General features: G+C 43.4%; 3 protein-coding genes across 6 annotated transcripts in view; 1 reads left to right on the top strand and 2 right to left on the bottom strand.

The window, feature by feature from the left end:
• Window positions 1–23: 23 nt before the first annotated feature.
• On the bottom strand, window positions 24–4198 carry LOC139373479 (TatD DNase domain containing 1). The gene is made up of 12 exons (XM_071114039.1): window positions 3866–4198; window positions 3318–3383; window positions 3066–3115; window positions 2728–2791; window positions 2459–2602; window positions 2256–2298; window positions 2037–2122; window positions 1905–1945; window positions 1698–1774; window positions 1523–1593; window positions 1290–1416; window positions 24–1066 (listed from the first exon to the last, which is right to left on the bottom strand). Exons 1-12 carry the CDS (start codon window positions 3930–3932, stop codon window positions 964–966), a joined length of 939 nt encoding a protein of 312 aa, XP_070970140.1. The 5' UTR covers window positions 3933–4198; the 3' UTR covers window positions 24–963.
• Window positions 4175–8715, top strand: LOC139373480 (NADH:ubiquinone oxidoreductase subunit B9). The gene is made up of 4 exons (XM_071114040.1): window positions 4175–4320; window positions 4671–4863; window positions 6617–6730; window positions 7362–8715. The coding sequence occupies exons 1-4, from the start codon at window positions 4232–4234 to the stop codon at window positions 7491–7493; spliced, it is 528 nt and encodes a 175-aa protein (XP_070970141.1). The 5' UTR covers window positions 4175–4231; the 3' UTR covers window positions 7494–8715.
• The window catches only part of LOC139373478 (protein MTSS 1-like), a 45593-nt gene continuing 36565 nt past the window's right edge, over window positions 7918–16945 (bottom strand). For 2 of the 4 annotated variants that reach the window (XM_071114036.1, XM_071114035.1), the window contains 8 exons: window positions 16628–16785; window positions 15749–15856; window positions 15466–15563; window positions 14734–14944; window positions 12826–13077; window positions 12283–12438; window positions 10942–11098; window positions 7918–10656 (listed from right to left, as the gene is read on the bottom strand). In XM_071114036.1, coding sequence (XP_070970137.1) covers window positions 10019–10656; window positions 10942–11098; window positions 12283–12438; window positions 12826–13077; window positions 14734–14944; window positions 15466–15563; window positions 15749–15856; window positions 16628–16785 — 1778 coding nt within the window. In that variant the 3' untranslated portion in view covers window positions 7918–10018. The remainder of the gene's footprint in view (window positions 10657–10941; window positions 11099–12282; window positions 12439–12825; window positions 13078–14733; window positions 14945–15465; window positions 15564–15748; window positions 15857–16627; window positions 16786–16945) is intronic. The other 2 variants (XM_071114037.1, XM_071114038.1) reach the window with 1 other exon arrangement.

Raw genomic sequence — 16945 nt, 5'->3', positions numbered from 1 at the left:
CTTTCTGCCGCGTTCACGTGCTAGTCGGAAATAGGATACTTTATTACAATATTACATCAATACAAAAGGTACATGGGGAACACAAGGGGCAACAGGTAACCTAGTGGTTCGAGCGTTGGGCCAGTAACCTTTCGAATCCCTGAGCTGACAAAGTACAAATCTGTGGTTCGCCCCTGAACAAGGCAATTAATCCACTGTTCCCCAGTAGGCCATCATTGTATATAAGAATTTGTTCTTAACTGACTTGCCTAGTTAAATAAAGGTTAAAATACTTATACTTAAGTGATAATGCCCTCGAATCCGGTGTTTGGAGGATATATTAGCATGGGTGTTGTTCAGGCTGGCTTCGAGGGCATTACCCCTTTTATACAACACATTAAAATAACGAATTAATTCATACTATTTCACACTTCCACAAGATAGTCCCGATACAAATCTAGGTTTGCTACCCAAGCCGGCTGGTCGTTCGATCTATTGGTTCGGTTGCCAGAGACCCGACCCAGTCGTTCAGTCTTTTTGATCTGTATCTATGGAATGTTGTTCTTTCTAAATGTTCCATTGCCATAATGGCTGACAATGTTCTTATCCCTTGCTTTCCTCTGTTGAACACGAAATGTTAGTCTAAAATAAATGTGAGATAATGTCTAGATTATTTTTATTGTGGAGATCAAGTTTATAACGTCCCTCCCTGGGCTGATGAAACAGTGGATTGCATAGTCAGGTGGAACAGAGCAAATAGGCATTTTAAGGCCATGCTAACTAAATTCTCCATGCAAAGTTAGTGATAAGGCATTTCTGAGGACTTCACTGATTGACACCAGCAAGTGCTAACATGAGCAGTTGGAGCCAGTTGGCAGATGGTGTAAACATAAACCACTCTTGAAGAGTAGCATGAAATGCTCTGCCTTAAGGGCAAAAGGCATTTCAAATTAGGTCCGGGAAAATGTATTTTAGGAAAAGTAATCAGCTTCCAGTAAAGAACAGTTTCATAGTGGTGTTGTAAATGATGTTTGCCATCTCCACAGGATCCTCATTCCTTGCAGCAGCCATGATTTCAAGCACTTGTCTGGAACAAAGGATAAAAAGCGATTCACATTACAAAAAAGTCAGATATCATCCTGAACAACAACACAATGAGATCACAGGGCTAATCAATTCAGCTGGTAATGCTCAGATTAGCATGAATGAATGAACAAGTCCAAGTTGGGTCATCCCTGTAACATACTATATGCTAACGAGACCCCCAGATTTTGTACTATCCCTTTCAACCTAGGGACCAACTGACATACATGATATGGCAAGGCTCGTTCCTGTCCTTCAAGCAGTGTCCTGCCTCCCATTTCTTCTTGGTGGGAAATGTGGTTTTGATGTGCTTGGCCCCCGCATGAGTGTTCTTCACCCCACACCATGGAGCATCTAGAAATGAGAGGAGAGCATTCACTCAAACTAGCATTCTCCCAATGTTCTGAAGCAAAATGAGACAGATTTAATATCAGCACTTTTTCTCAGCAGAGTCACAAACCTGTCTCAATCATCAGTCTTTCACTGGGAATGGACTTCATCGCTTCAATATTTGCTCCTGTTTTCAAAGAACTGAAATGGTGAGAGAACAAAAACAAAGATTTGGCATGAAATAGACAATATTTACACAGGTCACTATTCTCCATAATAACTTCTCAACCTCAAAATGATCTCACCAGCCGTTTATGCCAATATATAGATCCAGGTCAGTGAGGGCAGCAGCATCTTCTTTAGTTCCATCAAAAGAATGGACCTGGTAGAATTGAAAAGCATCCAATGACACTCTGATGTATAACTTTTCTAGGGGTCAAGGGGAAATAATGTATTCATTACATGAATGGTTCTCAACTACAAAATAGCATCTGATTGAGAAATTTCCTTACCACACCTCCGACACATCTGTCTCTGTTTCTCTTCATGATGTCTGCCAAGAAAACAAATGACAATATAAAACATTAGCCATTGTCATGGCATCAAGAGGCAGATGTTGTACATGTGTGAGACAACAAACATACCAAGGAAGTCCTTATGCGAGTTTCTGCAGTGAAGGAACATTGGCAGTTTGGTTTCCTCAGCCAAGTCGAACTGCTTCTCAAAATACCTGTCACAGGGAAAAAGTGGTTTGATGCAACTTATAATCTTAACTTTGACATTTTTCCTTTCGTTAAGTGCAGTACATTATTTGTATTGGTGCAGTCTAGAAACATTATTCTAAAAGAAAAAAGGTAACTCACTTCATTTGAGTTTCTTTTGGACAGAATTCCAACCGGTCAAAATCTGTGATGTTGAGAGCAGAGGCATATAGTGGGCTAAAGAACTTGACCCATTTATTGTACATGTACCAGTATGTTGAAACTGTAAACAACACTAAAACATACATGTATAACAGGGACTGTTAAGAGTTGGAGATGATGACAATATATGGCTGCCATCCTACCTAATCCACATTCTCCAATGGCCACCACCTTGCCCTTGTTTGATGTTGCCAACTCCCTCAGTGATGTGAAGTACTGAGCTGGTCCACTCTGTTCAAACTCGCTGCAGCGTGTTGGATGACATCCAACCGTACTGTAAAATTCCTCTGTGCATAGAAACAAATTGGATGACCATAATGAAACTGTTATAACTCTGATAGCGCTGACAAAATGTATTAAACACGAGTGAATAATCATTTTAATCCTAGTCATTTTGATACATCATCATTACCTCTGGACTCTGCTAATTTGAGGGCCTCCTTGCTGTCTTCAAGATTTCCCCCCGTGATCATGAACTGTAAGCATTAAGGAACATGACCCAGGGTTCTCCAACCCAGTTCCTGGAGAGCTACGCTCCTGTAGGTTTTCACTCCAGCCCCAGTTGTAACTAACCTAAGTCGGTGTATCAACCAGCTAATTATTAGGATCAGGTGCCGTAGATTAGGGTTAGAGTGAAAACCAACAGGACAGTAGCTCTCCAGGAAAAGGGTTGGATAGCCCTGATATAGGCTATTCACACGATATCATATTTATGATATTGACATGAAATTTAACCGACACAAATCTTACCTTTTGGACTCCAACTTTGACAGCACGGTCAATTATCTGATCAAAGTCACCTGCAAATTATTTATTTTTTTAAATAAAAAAGTTGACCAATTTATGAGTATATAACTAGGCAACAATGAAGTACAGATATGTTAGAAATGCTTAATACATTCCCAATCAGCCTATCAAATGTAACATATATTGCACATATCTGATCAGATGTTTCATTTGGCAGTGTTATGTAGCCCAAATGCATGTTCAACTCACACCTACCTTGGTGTTTTTGATTTCCTCTGTAAACTCCTCGAAACATAGGGTCTGTTAGGTTAATACCGATATCTGTGGAGCAGAATGGCATACATAATCATAACTCAGAAATCATATATATCCCCTGCTTTATAGGCATCCATGTCTATAGTAAGTACTAAGCAGCTTAGTACTTACATAATTCACACAAGACAACCTTACAACACGTTCAGCTTTACCACAAATAGGCAGCTCAACAGCAATTTTGAACCGTGTATAAAGTTAGGCTATTGTCAAGTGGCACAGTAACAATAGACCATCTCTGATTCTGTAGATGATTCCTGTACAAGCTTCCATGCACAGCTAATGTAATAATGTATTGTTACATCAAGGGGCATAGTTCAGAAAACTGGCTAGACTAGCTGTCGTTCCGCAGTTGTGGTGGGTTCTGTAAGCTAAAATAGCTATCAGTAGTACTGTACATTCAGCAACACCCACTTCTCTAATTTAGACAACGTATAGTTGCTTGTAGTATATGGCAGCACTGCTCAATCCGATCCCTGGTAACGTCTTACCTATACATTTTAAGTGTGCCATCCTTGCCAGGCTGCTGAAAGAAACTCCACATGCAATTTTGAGCATTTCCCATTATTCTACAACCTCATTCACAATTACCATGTCTAACCAAATAGATGCGCATATTTTATATTTACCTTTGTCTCAGGTGACGAAAAATGATAACAACAAAAGGAAATAGTATGTGTTGTGTATTATTACAGCCACTCTAGATCATTATCATATATTCTTTGCTATTATCAATATTGCTAAAATAGTAAAAATGTATATTACGCATCACGTAGGTGTAAACTGTAATGCCAAATCGCAGACATCCAATGTCCCACAATCCTCATCGCCGCCGAAGGTGACAGGGGACAGAAAAAATGGCAACTGCGTACCTTACTCACCACCAAAAAGTCTTGAGGCTGTACAAAAAATCCTTGAGGCACCTTGAATCATGGTGTATTTTTAGGTAAGCAAAGTAGTTCTAGTTATGGAGTCGTATTGAATAATGTGCAATGTTCTTATCGACTGCATGGAACCAACTAGCTAGCTAGCTAGCTAGCTAGCTAGCTAGGTCACCCTCTGTTTACCCCTGCGCGGTGCTAATGTAACGATAAGCTCTCTGACATGCTATAGTAACTAGCTGATGGATAAACAATACATTAGCTAGCTATCTGCTCGATTCAAGTTGGTGTTTGCCTCTGTACTATGATAGCTAATGTGTTTAGCTAGCTGTCCATCATACACGCACAGTCAGTGTAGCCTATCGTTGTTGACATCAACGTTGGCACCACCTAACAGTACTAATTTGGATTACAGGGATAAATACCGCTTTTACGCGTGTATGATGAGGGCACGCTTCGACGAGGCCAAGGATGAGAAGGACATGGTCAAAGCCACTATGATGCTGAAGGCAGGAGAGGAGGAATTCTGGTCTAACCAACACCCCCAGCCTTACCTATTCCCTGACTCTCCTGGAGGAACTTCATATGAAAGATATGAAATGTACAAGGTAAACTAAATTAGGAGATTGTCAAACATGTGCATTGTGTGTTACGGATTATGGTCCATCTTTTATCCTGGGATTTACGGTATTACTAGTTAAGTACACAAGGGGGCACCAAAAAGATGCATAAAAGCCCATTGATTGGGCGTCTATTACCACAATGCAAACAAAATTAGCACAAGTAATAGCAAATCTCCATGGAGGCTGCTAGCTGAATATGATAACGAGCGCAAATGAAAATAAACAAATTACAAAGACAGACATTACAGCTCATTTAGTTACAGTACCAGTCAAATGTTTGGACACAGCTACTCATTCAAGAATATATCACAGACAGTGTCACCAGCAAAGCACCATCACACTTCCTCCTCCATGTTTCACTGTGGGAACCACACATGCGGAGATCATCCGTTCACCTACTCTGCGTCTCACAAAGACACAGCAGTTGGAACCAAAAATCTCAAATTTTGGACTCATCAGACCAAAGGACAGATTTCCACTGGTCTAATGTCCATTGCTCGTGTTTCTTTGCCCAAGCAAGTCTCTTGGGCCAAGAAGAGAGGTTTTTGAGACTGCACTTGAAGAAACTTTAAAAGTTCTTGAAATGTTCTGGATTGACAGACCTTTGTGTCTTAAAGTAATTATGGACTGTCATTTCTCATTGCTTATTGGAGCTCTTCTTGCCAGAATATGGACTTGTTTTTTACCAAATAGGGCTATTTTCTGTGTACCTTGTCACAACAACTGATTGGCTCAAACGCATTAAGGAAAGAACATTGCATAACTTAACTTAACAAGGCACACCTGTTAATTGAAATGCATTCCAAGTGACTACCTCATGAAGCTGGTTGAGAGAATGCCAATAGTGTGCAAAGCTGTCAAGGTGGCTACTTTGAAGAATCTCAAATATTTTATATTTAAATTAATTACATTTTGGCTGTGTTATCTCATAGTTTTGATGTCTTCACTACAATGTAGGAAATAGTCAAAATAAAGAAACTCTGGAATGAGTAGGTGTGTCCAAACTTTTGACTGGTACTGTAGGTAGGAGCTACTGAATGTCATTTTTGGTGACTTTGGACATTTACAAGCGAATGTGAACGAGAGACATTGTTCATTTGCACAAAGTTTTGTCGAAAGAAGAACAGTACAGGCTCTGAAGCAGCATGTGTACACGCTGTGCCTGTGCGGAGTCTGGAGTCGCTAGAGCAACGGTTAGTGCAACGGTCCTGCCTGCTTTGCTTAGAGAAGAGGTGGCAGGAGTAGACAGGGCTGAGAACGGACAGGACAAAAAACTCAAGGAAACCATGCAGTGGCAGCTGTACAGATAACTCATCCAAAGGGCATTGACTTCTCAAACACGGACGATGCGAACACTGATGCCTTGTGACCTTATTAATTCAGCCACTTGTTTAGATAAACTTAGGGGTCGTGTTAACTTGCAAGTTTACACGGAATTCTTAGTTGTTCATTTTCTCAATCTAAAGGTACAACCTAGATTTGAGCCAATATCTTAAGTAGCTGCTGCTGAACAGGTTATTATAGCTGACACATTTTCATTTTCAAAAAACTACTTCATATCGAAGGACTGCATTTGACGGCCTGCACATGCGCAGTTCGGCACGAGATGACCGTTAGAACCGATTACGATTTCTGTGCATGAGTTTAGCTAGCCAAAGTCGCCGTGACATCTCCAAGCTTGATCTGGGAATTCTATTGGAGAAGCAGTTTTCTGATTTCTTGTATTCTGTTTGTACAGGTCCCCGAATGGTGTCTAGATCACTGGCATCCGTCAGAGAAGGCCATGTATCCTGACTACTTTGCCAAGAGGGAGCAGTGGAAGAAGCTGCGAGAACAGAGCTGGGCAGGAGAGGTGAGTTAGGCTACAGTCCCTTTTCCATGAAGTGAAGAATTCTGTCCATTCTCTGTGCTAAACAAAGCATCAAAGTTAAAGAATGCATGGTTTGATGTTCACCAGTGGGTCTGTTTTTACATTTAGTAGTTTAGCACAAGCCCTTATCCATTGCGACTTAGTTAGTGCATTCATCTTAAGATAGCTATTTTAGAAGAAAAATGTACTTACTATGATTGTGATATGTGGTCGTATCACCTAGCTATCAGAAAAGTCACTGCTAGTAGGGGGGGAAAGCCAAGGGCAAGTGTTAGTTTACAAAAGGTACTTTTATGTTTTATTTTATATCTTTATATTTGCCGACAAGTACACTCCCCAACCTAAATCTTCCAAAAAGGGTCTGAGTTGGAAGTCTGGGAACATTTGATTTATGCAATGTTCGTTCAAGTCATAATCAGGGCCCTGGCATATTTTCTTTGGAGTTCTATAATTACTTCCCTCCTGTTGGATTAGAAATATGACATTATCAAACGTTCATATGAATTAAATAACCCAATTGATTATACTCACTTCAGACCGCCGTATCAATCTACATCAATTGTTGAAATTTGAACTGTTCTGAGTCTTAAGCTGGTGTCATCTCTCGTTTCAGGTTCAGCAGCTGCAGGAAGAGACCCCTGCCATTGGGCCCAAGACCGAGGCCCTGCCCCCGGCCCGCAAGGACGGTGACCTCCCCCCTCTGTGGTGGCAGTACGTCACCCGCCCCAGGGAGCGCCCCGTCTAAGAGCCCCCGGATGACACTACCTGGTGATAACTCCATAGTGGCACATGGCAGCTCACAACAGTACCTACTACCACACAACAGCATGCAGATTCACCTCCTGGTGAATTACTATCCATCTGTAAAGATAATTATATAATGGAGTCGTTTTGGAAGAGGTTGCAGTATGTTTTGTCAAAAGATATTCCACCCTGCCTGAATGACTTTCAAATGTACTTCTTTTCCTGTACAAGGACATCTGTTTAAATAAATGAGTATCATTCATGTGTCTCTTGATATGCAGTATTGGCATTATAGTGTTGAGTATCTTGAGCAAGTGATACCAATTTTATGATCTCCATTTAGTCAGGAAATCATACTACAACAAAAATGAGACTTTTGATGTGAAATGTAGAAAGCAGAAAATCAAAGAAACACTTCTAGAACCTTTTTCAACAGACGCACATTCTGCTACATCTTTATTTTTAGCTGAAACAACTGTTACATAGAAAATAGGAGACAGAATTCCGGAACTGAACAATAATTATCTTAGACAACGTCAGTGGTACAGAAAGAGGTCAACTCTGTCCAAAACATGTCTCTAGGTCATCAGCAACTGACTCACAAGGCTAAAGTACTAGTGTGTGTCAATCTAGACCACAATCTGCGTCCCAATGCCCCTTCATTTCCTTGCCTCTTTTCCCTCGTGTCCGTGAACTTCAAGATGAACACATTAGATTAACATTATGTTTACATCATATTACTTTTACCTGTCACATATAAGTAGGCTAAGTCCTCTTGAATCTGACCATGAAGAAAAGGAATTGAGAGAAGGAAACTATTGCAGACTATTGGGACAAAACCTCGTGTATTTGCAAGGTGTGAGTTTAACTTTGATGACTTCTAACCATTTAGCATACATTAGATTTAGCAACGTATCTTTACACCAACGGCTGTACTTTCAAAAAAATACTACAGTATATTACAGCTAAGTTTTACATGGACAATATCAGACCATTTGTATAGAATAATTGAGTTGTGAGCCATACAGTATTTTCAGCTTCATATGCATGTCGTTGCATCGGCCACACTTTAGTTTCCCCTGCCTTACCTGTCTTGAATGGAAAAATAATCAGGCTGCAGTCACTATGCAGAAAGTCAAACTGCTCTCAAATGGGGGAAATGTATTGGGATAAATAGGTTCAGTATAAAAATGAGCTTTAACACATTTGAGTAAAAAATAACATGCATTACTCGATCTCATTTAACGAGCTGTGTGTTTGACAGTGAAGCTGGTCTACAACACCACAAACTAAGGTTTGGCATTCATGAAAAATTATAGTGGAAGATATGACAATGTTTAGAATATCTACACATATTAGGCCATGTCATTTTGTGAAATACTTTAGGTAGTCGCAATAGTGAATTCTGTCTTCAGTTCACGGTGCTTAACACAAGCTAACAAACTCCACTATGTTACCTTTCACTTTTTAATATTTTTTCTTTACATATTCTAATACTATTAGTTTGTTTTTGCGTTTCGAATGACTTCTAGTTACTAGCTTTCACAGAGTCTACTAGTATTTTCACAGCAGGAAGAAGCACTTGTTACGTTTTCCTGTTATATTTGCGTATTAATCCTCTGTATGCCATTTAGCACAGCATCACTTGCATTGAAATAAATTATCAGTCTCAAGCGTAATGGAAACTCTCGGGCTCTAATTCTAGAGAAAAACAGGAAAGTAAATAAGCCTATCCTATAGCCACCAATCAATGAGTGCTTCCACTGACACCAGAGTTGCAGTCAAGGTAGAAACCCTTTGCAACATATTTTACTATTGACAAATGATGTGACACCCGTTGACAACCACTCCTTCGATTGTTAAGAATTTTTAGTGTGGCAAGTCTTTGCGTCCTTATTTGCTGACAAGAAGCTTCCTATTGACAGTGGGTTGGATTTATTCTCGCTCTGAATCTTCTGGCGGTCTAGTTTATTAGGGTTGCAATTATTTGGGGTAGAACATGCAATTTGATTTATTTTTCAATGGCAAAAGAAAAAATAGATAAAACACTGGCTATTACAGGAAAGTAAAATGTTGCTCTCCATTGTGGTTATTTCCCTATGTACCCCTCTTCTCCACACAGTCTTACCTTCTATATCTTTCTCCCTCCAATCTTTTTTTGTTTGTTTTGTTGCTGTGCATTCACAGAGAAGATGAATCATATTCAGTAAAATAAAGTATTTTAAGTTAATTCAGCTCTAAGTCTTTTGGCACCTTTCATGACAATGGACGGTACGAAGAGGAGCATTGAACACGAAACATACAAACGCATCAAAATATAAATATGTACATACAAATTAAAGATTATATATTTTCCGTCATTTGAAAATAATCAAAGCAGTTGTCGCTCCGTTTCCCTCCTCCCCAACTTTCCCGTGTCTAGACTCCCACCCTTTTCTTAAACCTATGGGTGAAGACACAGATACTGTATGTGATTCAATCTGCTACATTGAGGGGCAGTGGACATTGTACACTAAGCAAAGCATCTCACACTATTCGCGGCGCCGACCGGTCGTTGGATGCCGTCTTCTTCAGCTTGACCCCTCGCCGTATGGCCAAGAGCACGTCTTCCCCCTCGCCGCACCCGGGCTCCTCCTCCTGAACCTCTGGCAGGGCCTCGCGGTCCCACTCCGACAGCCTACTACCAGACTGAGGTGGGGAAGTGGGAGGATCGGAGGGGGCCTGAGTGTCCCAAGTTGCCTTGGGAGACACCAACAACCCGTTGTCACCCGCTGAAGAGAGTGGGCTCCGGGGGCTCAGTGGTCCCCCTCCCTCACTCTCTCCTCTGAAGAACACCCCGGGGTGCTCGGGCACAGTGGGCGTCTTGACGGGGATCATGGGGGGCTTGACAGGGATGGGGCCCAGACCCAAGCTTCCGGAGGGCCGGCGTAGGTTGGGCTTGGAGGAGGGCGTGCGGCGGATGGTGGCCACCCCGGGGGTGACAATGCTGGCGGGGGAGGGGGCCGTGGTGGGGATGCCCGCTGTGGAGGCCGGCCGCTTGGCATGGAACATGCGGCGGTAGGACTGGCTGATGTCACTGTTGCGGGGGATGGTGGAGGACTTGTCGAAGTCGGGCTGGTCTGTCTCCTGGTCACCACCCACGGAGAAGTAGTCGTAGTCGGACACTGGCGGGAAGAGATAATATGTGGATGAGGATCATTGTCACCTACACACACAGTACACTTCAAATACACATTTTTCATCCGTATGGATATTAATAAGAAAATGCCATTAGACAGAGGTTCAGATCCTTATTCAAAACACGACTAACACCTACTATTGTTCACTATAATTCAAAGTGAGTGGATCCCTATCAAATATCCATACATTAACCTTCTACGGTACATATTAAGGACTGACGGCGATTACCTCTAACATGCAGCGGGAGACACACATACACACTACGGTACCTTGTGAAGGGATGGTGTCCTCAGAGCAGCAGGGCGTGGTGTTCTGGGTGCTGTAGCCACTGGAGCACTGCAGGGAGTCCCTGCTGGAGCGCTGGATATCCAGCTGCAACCCGCGGGCCAGAGCCAGGGCCAGCTCCTCATGGGCCTCCGCCTCCTCCTGCCGACACACACATATTAAGACGTATAGCTTATACATACATACCTATGCAATACGGGCCCTATTCAGACTTGGGATAAGTTGACTTTAAGGACAATTCCTGCCACTTTTCAATCTCATTTTCATTATCTCCAGCACCATACCAGTGTCTACAGATCTGAAAACGGCACGGTCTATGAGCTATGATCTGTGGTTAAGATGATAAGAAGAAAGGTCCTAAAAAAATATGCTTATCTGTGACCTCACAGAGTAGGATTACAAGTTTTTAACGAGGGAGGATATTTTCTGGCTCCCCACACGTCACCGTGAATCTCATAGTGTTTGAAAATCACCGTTAATAAAATGTTGTAACATTTTGGGGATGTCATCGGGTATATTTTATTCTACAAAATGTAGAAATGCGCCGTTTTCACATACAGTATGTAGACAATGGTATTGTGATGGGGAATATGAGATAGAAAAGTGGGTGAGTTTCCCTTTAATATGGACTTAAGTCCACATTATATTAAGTCCATGTTATCTCAAGCATACAGCAAAATACATATTAAAACACATATTTCACACCAAACAGACAACTGCATTAAACAGCCGCACAACAGACCTGGGTTAAATACTATGTCAAATACTTGAGCTGTGCTTGATTTAGTTTCCCTTATAGTATACAGTAAACATTTGACAGGTCTTTCGTACAATAAAAATACACACATGGCATTCACATGGTCATAAAACACATTAATATACTGTACACCTCTACATTAAGGATATAGGTATTAGCATCCACGTGTTTCTGTAATTATGGGTGTAGCGGATTCATGATTTCGCCCGCTGAGAAACGCTGCCTGCCTGTCTGCCTGTCTGCCTGCCTCGTCCCGACACCTACACGTTTATTACTAGGGGACAGCTGGAGATCGAATTTGAATATTGAAACAATGATAAAAACAAATGTCAGAGAGACAGATAGCAAGGTTTATACAAATCTCTGCTTTGAAAAAACTAAATGTTAGTCTAAAATAAATGTCTAGATGCTTTTTATAGTGGAGATCAAATTTTTAAATTGATTGGCTGAGCTGATGGAACAGAGTAAATAGGCATTTTAACTTCATAGATTTAGCCGGTGGTAACTTGTGGAATGGATACCAGCTGGAATGCGGTTTTAACCAATCAGCATTCAGGATTAGACCCACCCGTTGTATAACTGCATTGGTGCCCTTGGCTCTCTGGGGCTCATCCCCTGGTGTGGTGGCCTGGGGGCTGCTGGGATCTGGAGTCTCCCTCTTCTCCTTGGTCCTCCTCAAGGTGTTCACCATGGGCTGGTCGTAGGGCCCTGGCTTGGCCCAGTCCTACCAAACACAGAGAGACAAAGCTCTTGAGCAATGCCCACCAAAAATAGCTCAGCTCTGTTGTGTAGCTCTGATAGCTCTGTTGTGTTCATTATGCAAGAAACGGAAGAAAAAGGACTGAAACTGATTGGGTTTTTATAGCATTCATGCCTTTATGAATGACATTTATACTGTATGACTTCACATATAAAGACTTGCATAATGTAACCGGAGAGTGTTTGCAATCTCCCTGTGATTGTGAGAAGTGACTGTGAGAAGTGATTGTGAGACGTGATTGTGAGACGTGATTGTATCAGTGTCTGATCATCCACAGAGGAGACTGGAAGAGAAGGAGGAGAATAAGGAAGGAGGAAGAGGAGGAGGCGGTCGATGACAGAACGGACGCACCTTCCAGGTGAGGACCTTGGAGGAGGGGATCATGCCCGGTCCCAGGGTGCAATAGGGGGGGCTGTCCACCAGGAGGGCGGAACCTGGTCTCGACCATGCCCACTCGGGGGAGGTGGGAGAGTAGGAGGGCGAGGCGAGGGGGGTGGAGGGGGAGGATGGAGGGAGGTCGGGGTAGACCTCCTGCATGCCCCCGCCAGACAGATAGGGGGCTGCGGAGGGCCCCTGATGATGATGATCATACCCGTTTGACAGCTGAATGTGAGTGGAGGACAAAGTGACACAACAATGAGAAATCATAAGTCAAAATGGCAGCTGTTGGTGATGAAAAAGGAAGGTCAAAATGATGCACACGACTGACACCAGATGGAATCTAATAACATACAATCCTGGTAGCAGACACCTGTGTCATGTTCAGCAGGTACATTTAGAAACAAAAGAGAAATGGAGAAGGTAGGCTACTACTTGTCCAATAAGAATGCTCCTGTATTTGAGGCCCACTGAACATGACGCTGTTGTCTATGTGACAGGAATGAGGGAGGTTTGATCAACCAGCAAAAGTGCACCTAATAACACTGCTCGTGTTTTGTACGTGTCTATGAGTGTCTAAACGTGTGTTCACCTGTTCCACCCTAGTGCTGGAGCAGGTCTCCTTAGAGGAGGCAGGTGAGGAAGAGGAGGACGAGGAGGAGCTGCCCTCACTGACAGGCTGGCAAGTCTCAGAGATGGCCGAGGATGAAGAGGTAGAGGTCTGCAGCAAAGCCGTGCAGCAGGACAGAAAGGCGCACACACACACAAATATACATGAAAAGATTCACAGACACAGACACACACACACACACACACACACACACACACACACACACACACACACACACACACACACACACACACACACACACACACACACACACACACACACACACACACACACATAAAGAAGCAGTTCAAAACAAAGCAGCCACAAAGAGACACGTAAGAAAGACAAGACGCACAGACAGAAGTACAGAGAAAAAGAACAGGAGAAAAACATTCTGGGTTCGCAACATCGATAAGAAGAAAAACATATGAAACATATCTTACAAAAGCTATAAGCACTACGGTGAAGCATGAAAGTTATGCAAATCAGCATGACTTGTCACACACTAAACAGCTGACAGTATGCAGACGCAGAGATTGCAATGGACCGTATTAATAATAGTAGAGTCATACAGCAGGTGCTGAGTCTAAGGTGGGTGGGTGGGTGGGGGGGGGGGGGCTTATGTACACACCTCAGAAAACAGAGGAGCTGCTCAGCCACTAAAAGCCTTCCACATAGCACAGCCATTTCAGTGGTAATTGAGCAGCCACAACAAAGGCATATACTTCCAGCCACCACTGAGACCCCACAAGCCTTATCTTGTATCTAAGCAACACTGTAGTTGTCATACAGGTATACAATACGTAATCTACATGATCTACGTGCAGTGACTAAACACACACTTTGTGTGTGTGTGTGTATGCGTGGGTGCGCAATCAATCAGACCCAGGTGTGTGTTGGGTCTGTGAGCAGGGTGCCTGGCTGGTTGGGCTGCTGCTCACCCCTGTGGCCCTACTGGTCTAATGTAATGTGGGTTTGAATGTGAGGGTGACTCATCGAGATCTATCTGCACCGTTTCTCACAGTGACGCCAACCTCTGCTGTCTAATGAGCCCCGTTACCTAGCAACCTGGGAGGATTGTCTCTCACCAGCAACAGAGCCCAGGTGTGGAGAGTGAAGTGTTGGGTGGAATACAATGCCACCGTTACTGTGTGTGTGCATATGTTTTAGTTCATAGAGTATGTTGCTGCTTCTTAGCGGTTTAGGGTTTGAGGGGTGTTGATAAAGCAGTCGTAAACCCACAAGTTCCTGTTCTCGTCTCTCCGCAGTACCTGTGGGTGGGTGTCAGGGGGCATGGGCGAGGGCGACTTGGACTGGTAGGCATCCTGGGAGATGAAGCCGGAGTCGTGGGAAGAGACACTAGAAAGGCGGGCGGGGCCTTGCTGAGGGAGGGCGGAGCTCCGGTAGCGGTAGTGGGAGGTGGGGGAGTGGCAGTGAGAGCCGCTGGAGCGAGAGTCGCTGCTGTTGACGCTGTTCAGACTACTGCGAGAGACAATGAGAGAACACAGTCTTTTGGTTACTATGGATATTGGTAACTGGTTCTCAACTGAAATGCCTGGTTAAACTAAGCAAATAGATAAATAAATATATATTGATTCAAAACAATATTTACATGTTAAGGTTTTTAAAATAATGTTACTAGGTCATTGCAAACAGCTACAGTTTGAACAAGTTACAGCGCCAGCCACAAGCAGAGGTTGCTAACAATCTCGCCTAGAACACAAATATGATGGTTTCTTTGGCCCTAACGCCTCACACTTCACATAAATTATTGAGACAGTTAACTCATTCGTTATGGAGGCGTTCTGCAGCCTCACATTTGTAAACATTCAGATTATGGCAAAAATGTCAAAGCTACAGTACCACCTCCAATCCACAAGATGGAGTAGGAGGACTGAATGCTAGGCTGATTCATCACTCCCAGTCCATACTATGTTCTCAACCAGCGGAGAGGTTTGGGTGTAGTGGTGTAGTAGTGGTGATTTGTGGGCATGCTCACTAACCTGCACATGCTAGACTTCCTGGATGCTGTGGTGCTGGGGGAGGAAGGAGGGGTCTGGTAGGACCAGCTGCTCTCAGATCCCTTCAGGTCCAGAATGACCTTGGAGGAAGAACATCAGAACAACAAGCCCTATTTCTAGAGGGAAATGGATTTCCTTACCATTGTACCTCCAATCGTGTGAATCAGTAACACAGAGACACTAACCGTTATCCAGGACATGAGTGTAACATGCAAAAAGAGGACTATTTAAGCCCTGTCCTGAGAGTGCGGACCAAATCACTGACCTGCTCGCTGGCAGGGGGAAGCTTGTGGGGGTCCATGGTCAGAGCCTTCAGGTCGTCAGTGAGGGTCTGCAGGTGAGTGATCTCCCCCAACATGGACATCTCCTCTTCCTGATGAACAAGAATGGCGGGTTGGTGTAAGGCAGGGATGTCCAACCCTGTTCCCGGAGAGCTGTCCAACCCTGTTCCTGTATGTTTTCACTCCAACCCCAGTTGTAACTAACCTGCTAGATTAGGGTTGGAGTGAAAACCTACAGGACGGTAGCTCTCCAGGAACAGGGTTGGAGAGCCCTGGTGTAAGGGATTGTGCTAGCTTATGAATGTGGTATCCATTTCAAAGGAGATCTTGTTCTCCATTAACTCAATACTTCTACTTTTAGACTGTGAATTGAAGCAGGTCATCCCTCTCTACTGGGATTTTCCAAATCTCTTTGGAGAGCAAGATACACTGGCAATAGAAACACTTAGAATAGATTACATTAATCACGTTCACAGGTGCATAGCAGAAGAAAAAACTAAAGTAAACTGACCAGCATGGACTACTGCCGGTTGTGTCTACTTCCAGAATAAACATTTACTTACAAATGCAACATTTGAGTCACGTACACCTTCACCAAAATAAAATCGCCAAATAGTTCACTTTAAAAGGATGAGATGGTTGTTTGGACGCGCAAAGTGCACTGTATATTAACGTTCATAACAAAAAACGCTGTTGGTTGGGAACTCACTTTATTGAACAACATGATTGGTTCTAATGTGTTGGAGCAATTGTGTACGCGGGGTCCGACTTCATTTCTACATGCTTTCTTCAGCCCAGACCCCCCCCCCCCCTTAACAAAATGATGTGTGTTTGACTACGCAGACTGTTGGTGGGGGACTCACCACGACGGGCCTCAGCATGGAGACTAAGGTGCAGAAGCGGCTCCGCTCCTCCACCAGGGCCTTCCTGACCGCCTGCTTCTCTGTCTCCTCCAGAAGCAGGTACTTATCACTGATGTCCTGCATGGCATTGTCCAGCTGGGGCTGGATGTCCCCCCGGCCTGCGGCACACACACACACACACACACACACACACACACACACACACACACACACACACACACACACACACACACACACACATCTTTTGTTAGTTTTATCCTAATTTAGGGTTTAGGAGGGACAAGGTCTCTCTGAGTACACAGGAACATGTGGCCGTGT

This window comes from Oncorhynchus clarkii, chromosome 18 (assembly GCF_045791955.1).
Source record: "Oncorhynchus clarkii lewisi isolate Uvic-CL-2024 chromosome 18, UVic_Ocla_1.0, whole genome shotgun sequence".
NCBI classification, from domain to species: domain Eukaryota; kingdom Metazoa; phylum Chordata; class Actinopteri; order Salmoniformes; family Salmonidae; genus Oncorhynchus; species Oncorhynchus clarkii.
Note: the sequence above shows the minus strand (reverse complement) of the source record. Positions and strands in the feature narration are given on the sequence as shown.

Excerpts from the sequence above, each read along its gene's own strand:
- LOC139373479 (XM_071114039.1), bottom strand. The coding sequence starts at position 3,932 with ATGCTCAAAATTGCATGTGGAGTTTCTTTCAGCAGCCTGGCAAGGATG. Across the intron at positions 3,116-3,317 it reads AGGAAATCAAAAACACCAAG|GTGACTTTGATCAGATAATT; the intron begins GTAGGTGTGAGT and ends AATAATTTGCAG. Across the intron at positions 1,594-1,697 it reads TATATTGGCATAAACGGCTG|TTCTTTGAAAACAGGAGCAA; the intron begins GTGAGATCATTT and ends TCACCATTTCAG.
- LOC139373480 (XM_071114040.1), top strand. The coding sequence starts at position 4,232 with ATGGCAACTGCGTACCTTACTCACCACCAAAAAGTCTTGAGGCTGTAC. Across the intron at positions 4,321-4,670 it reads GAATCATGGTGTATTTTTAG|GGATAAATACCGCTTTTACG; the intron begins GTAAGCAAAGTA and ends TTTGGATTACAG. Across the intron at positions 4,864-6,616 it reads AAAGATATGAAATGTACAAG|GTCCCCGAATGGTGTCTAGA; the intron begins GTAAACTAAATT and ends CTGTTTGTACAG.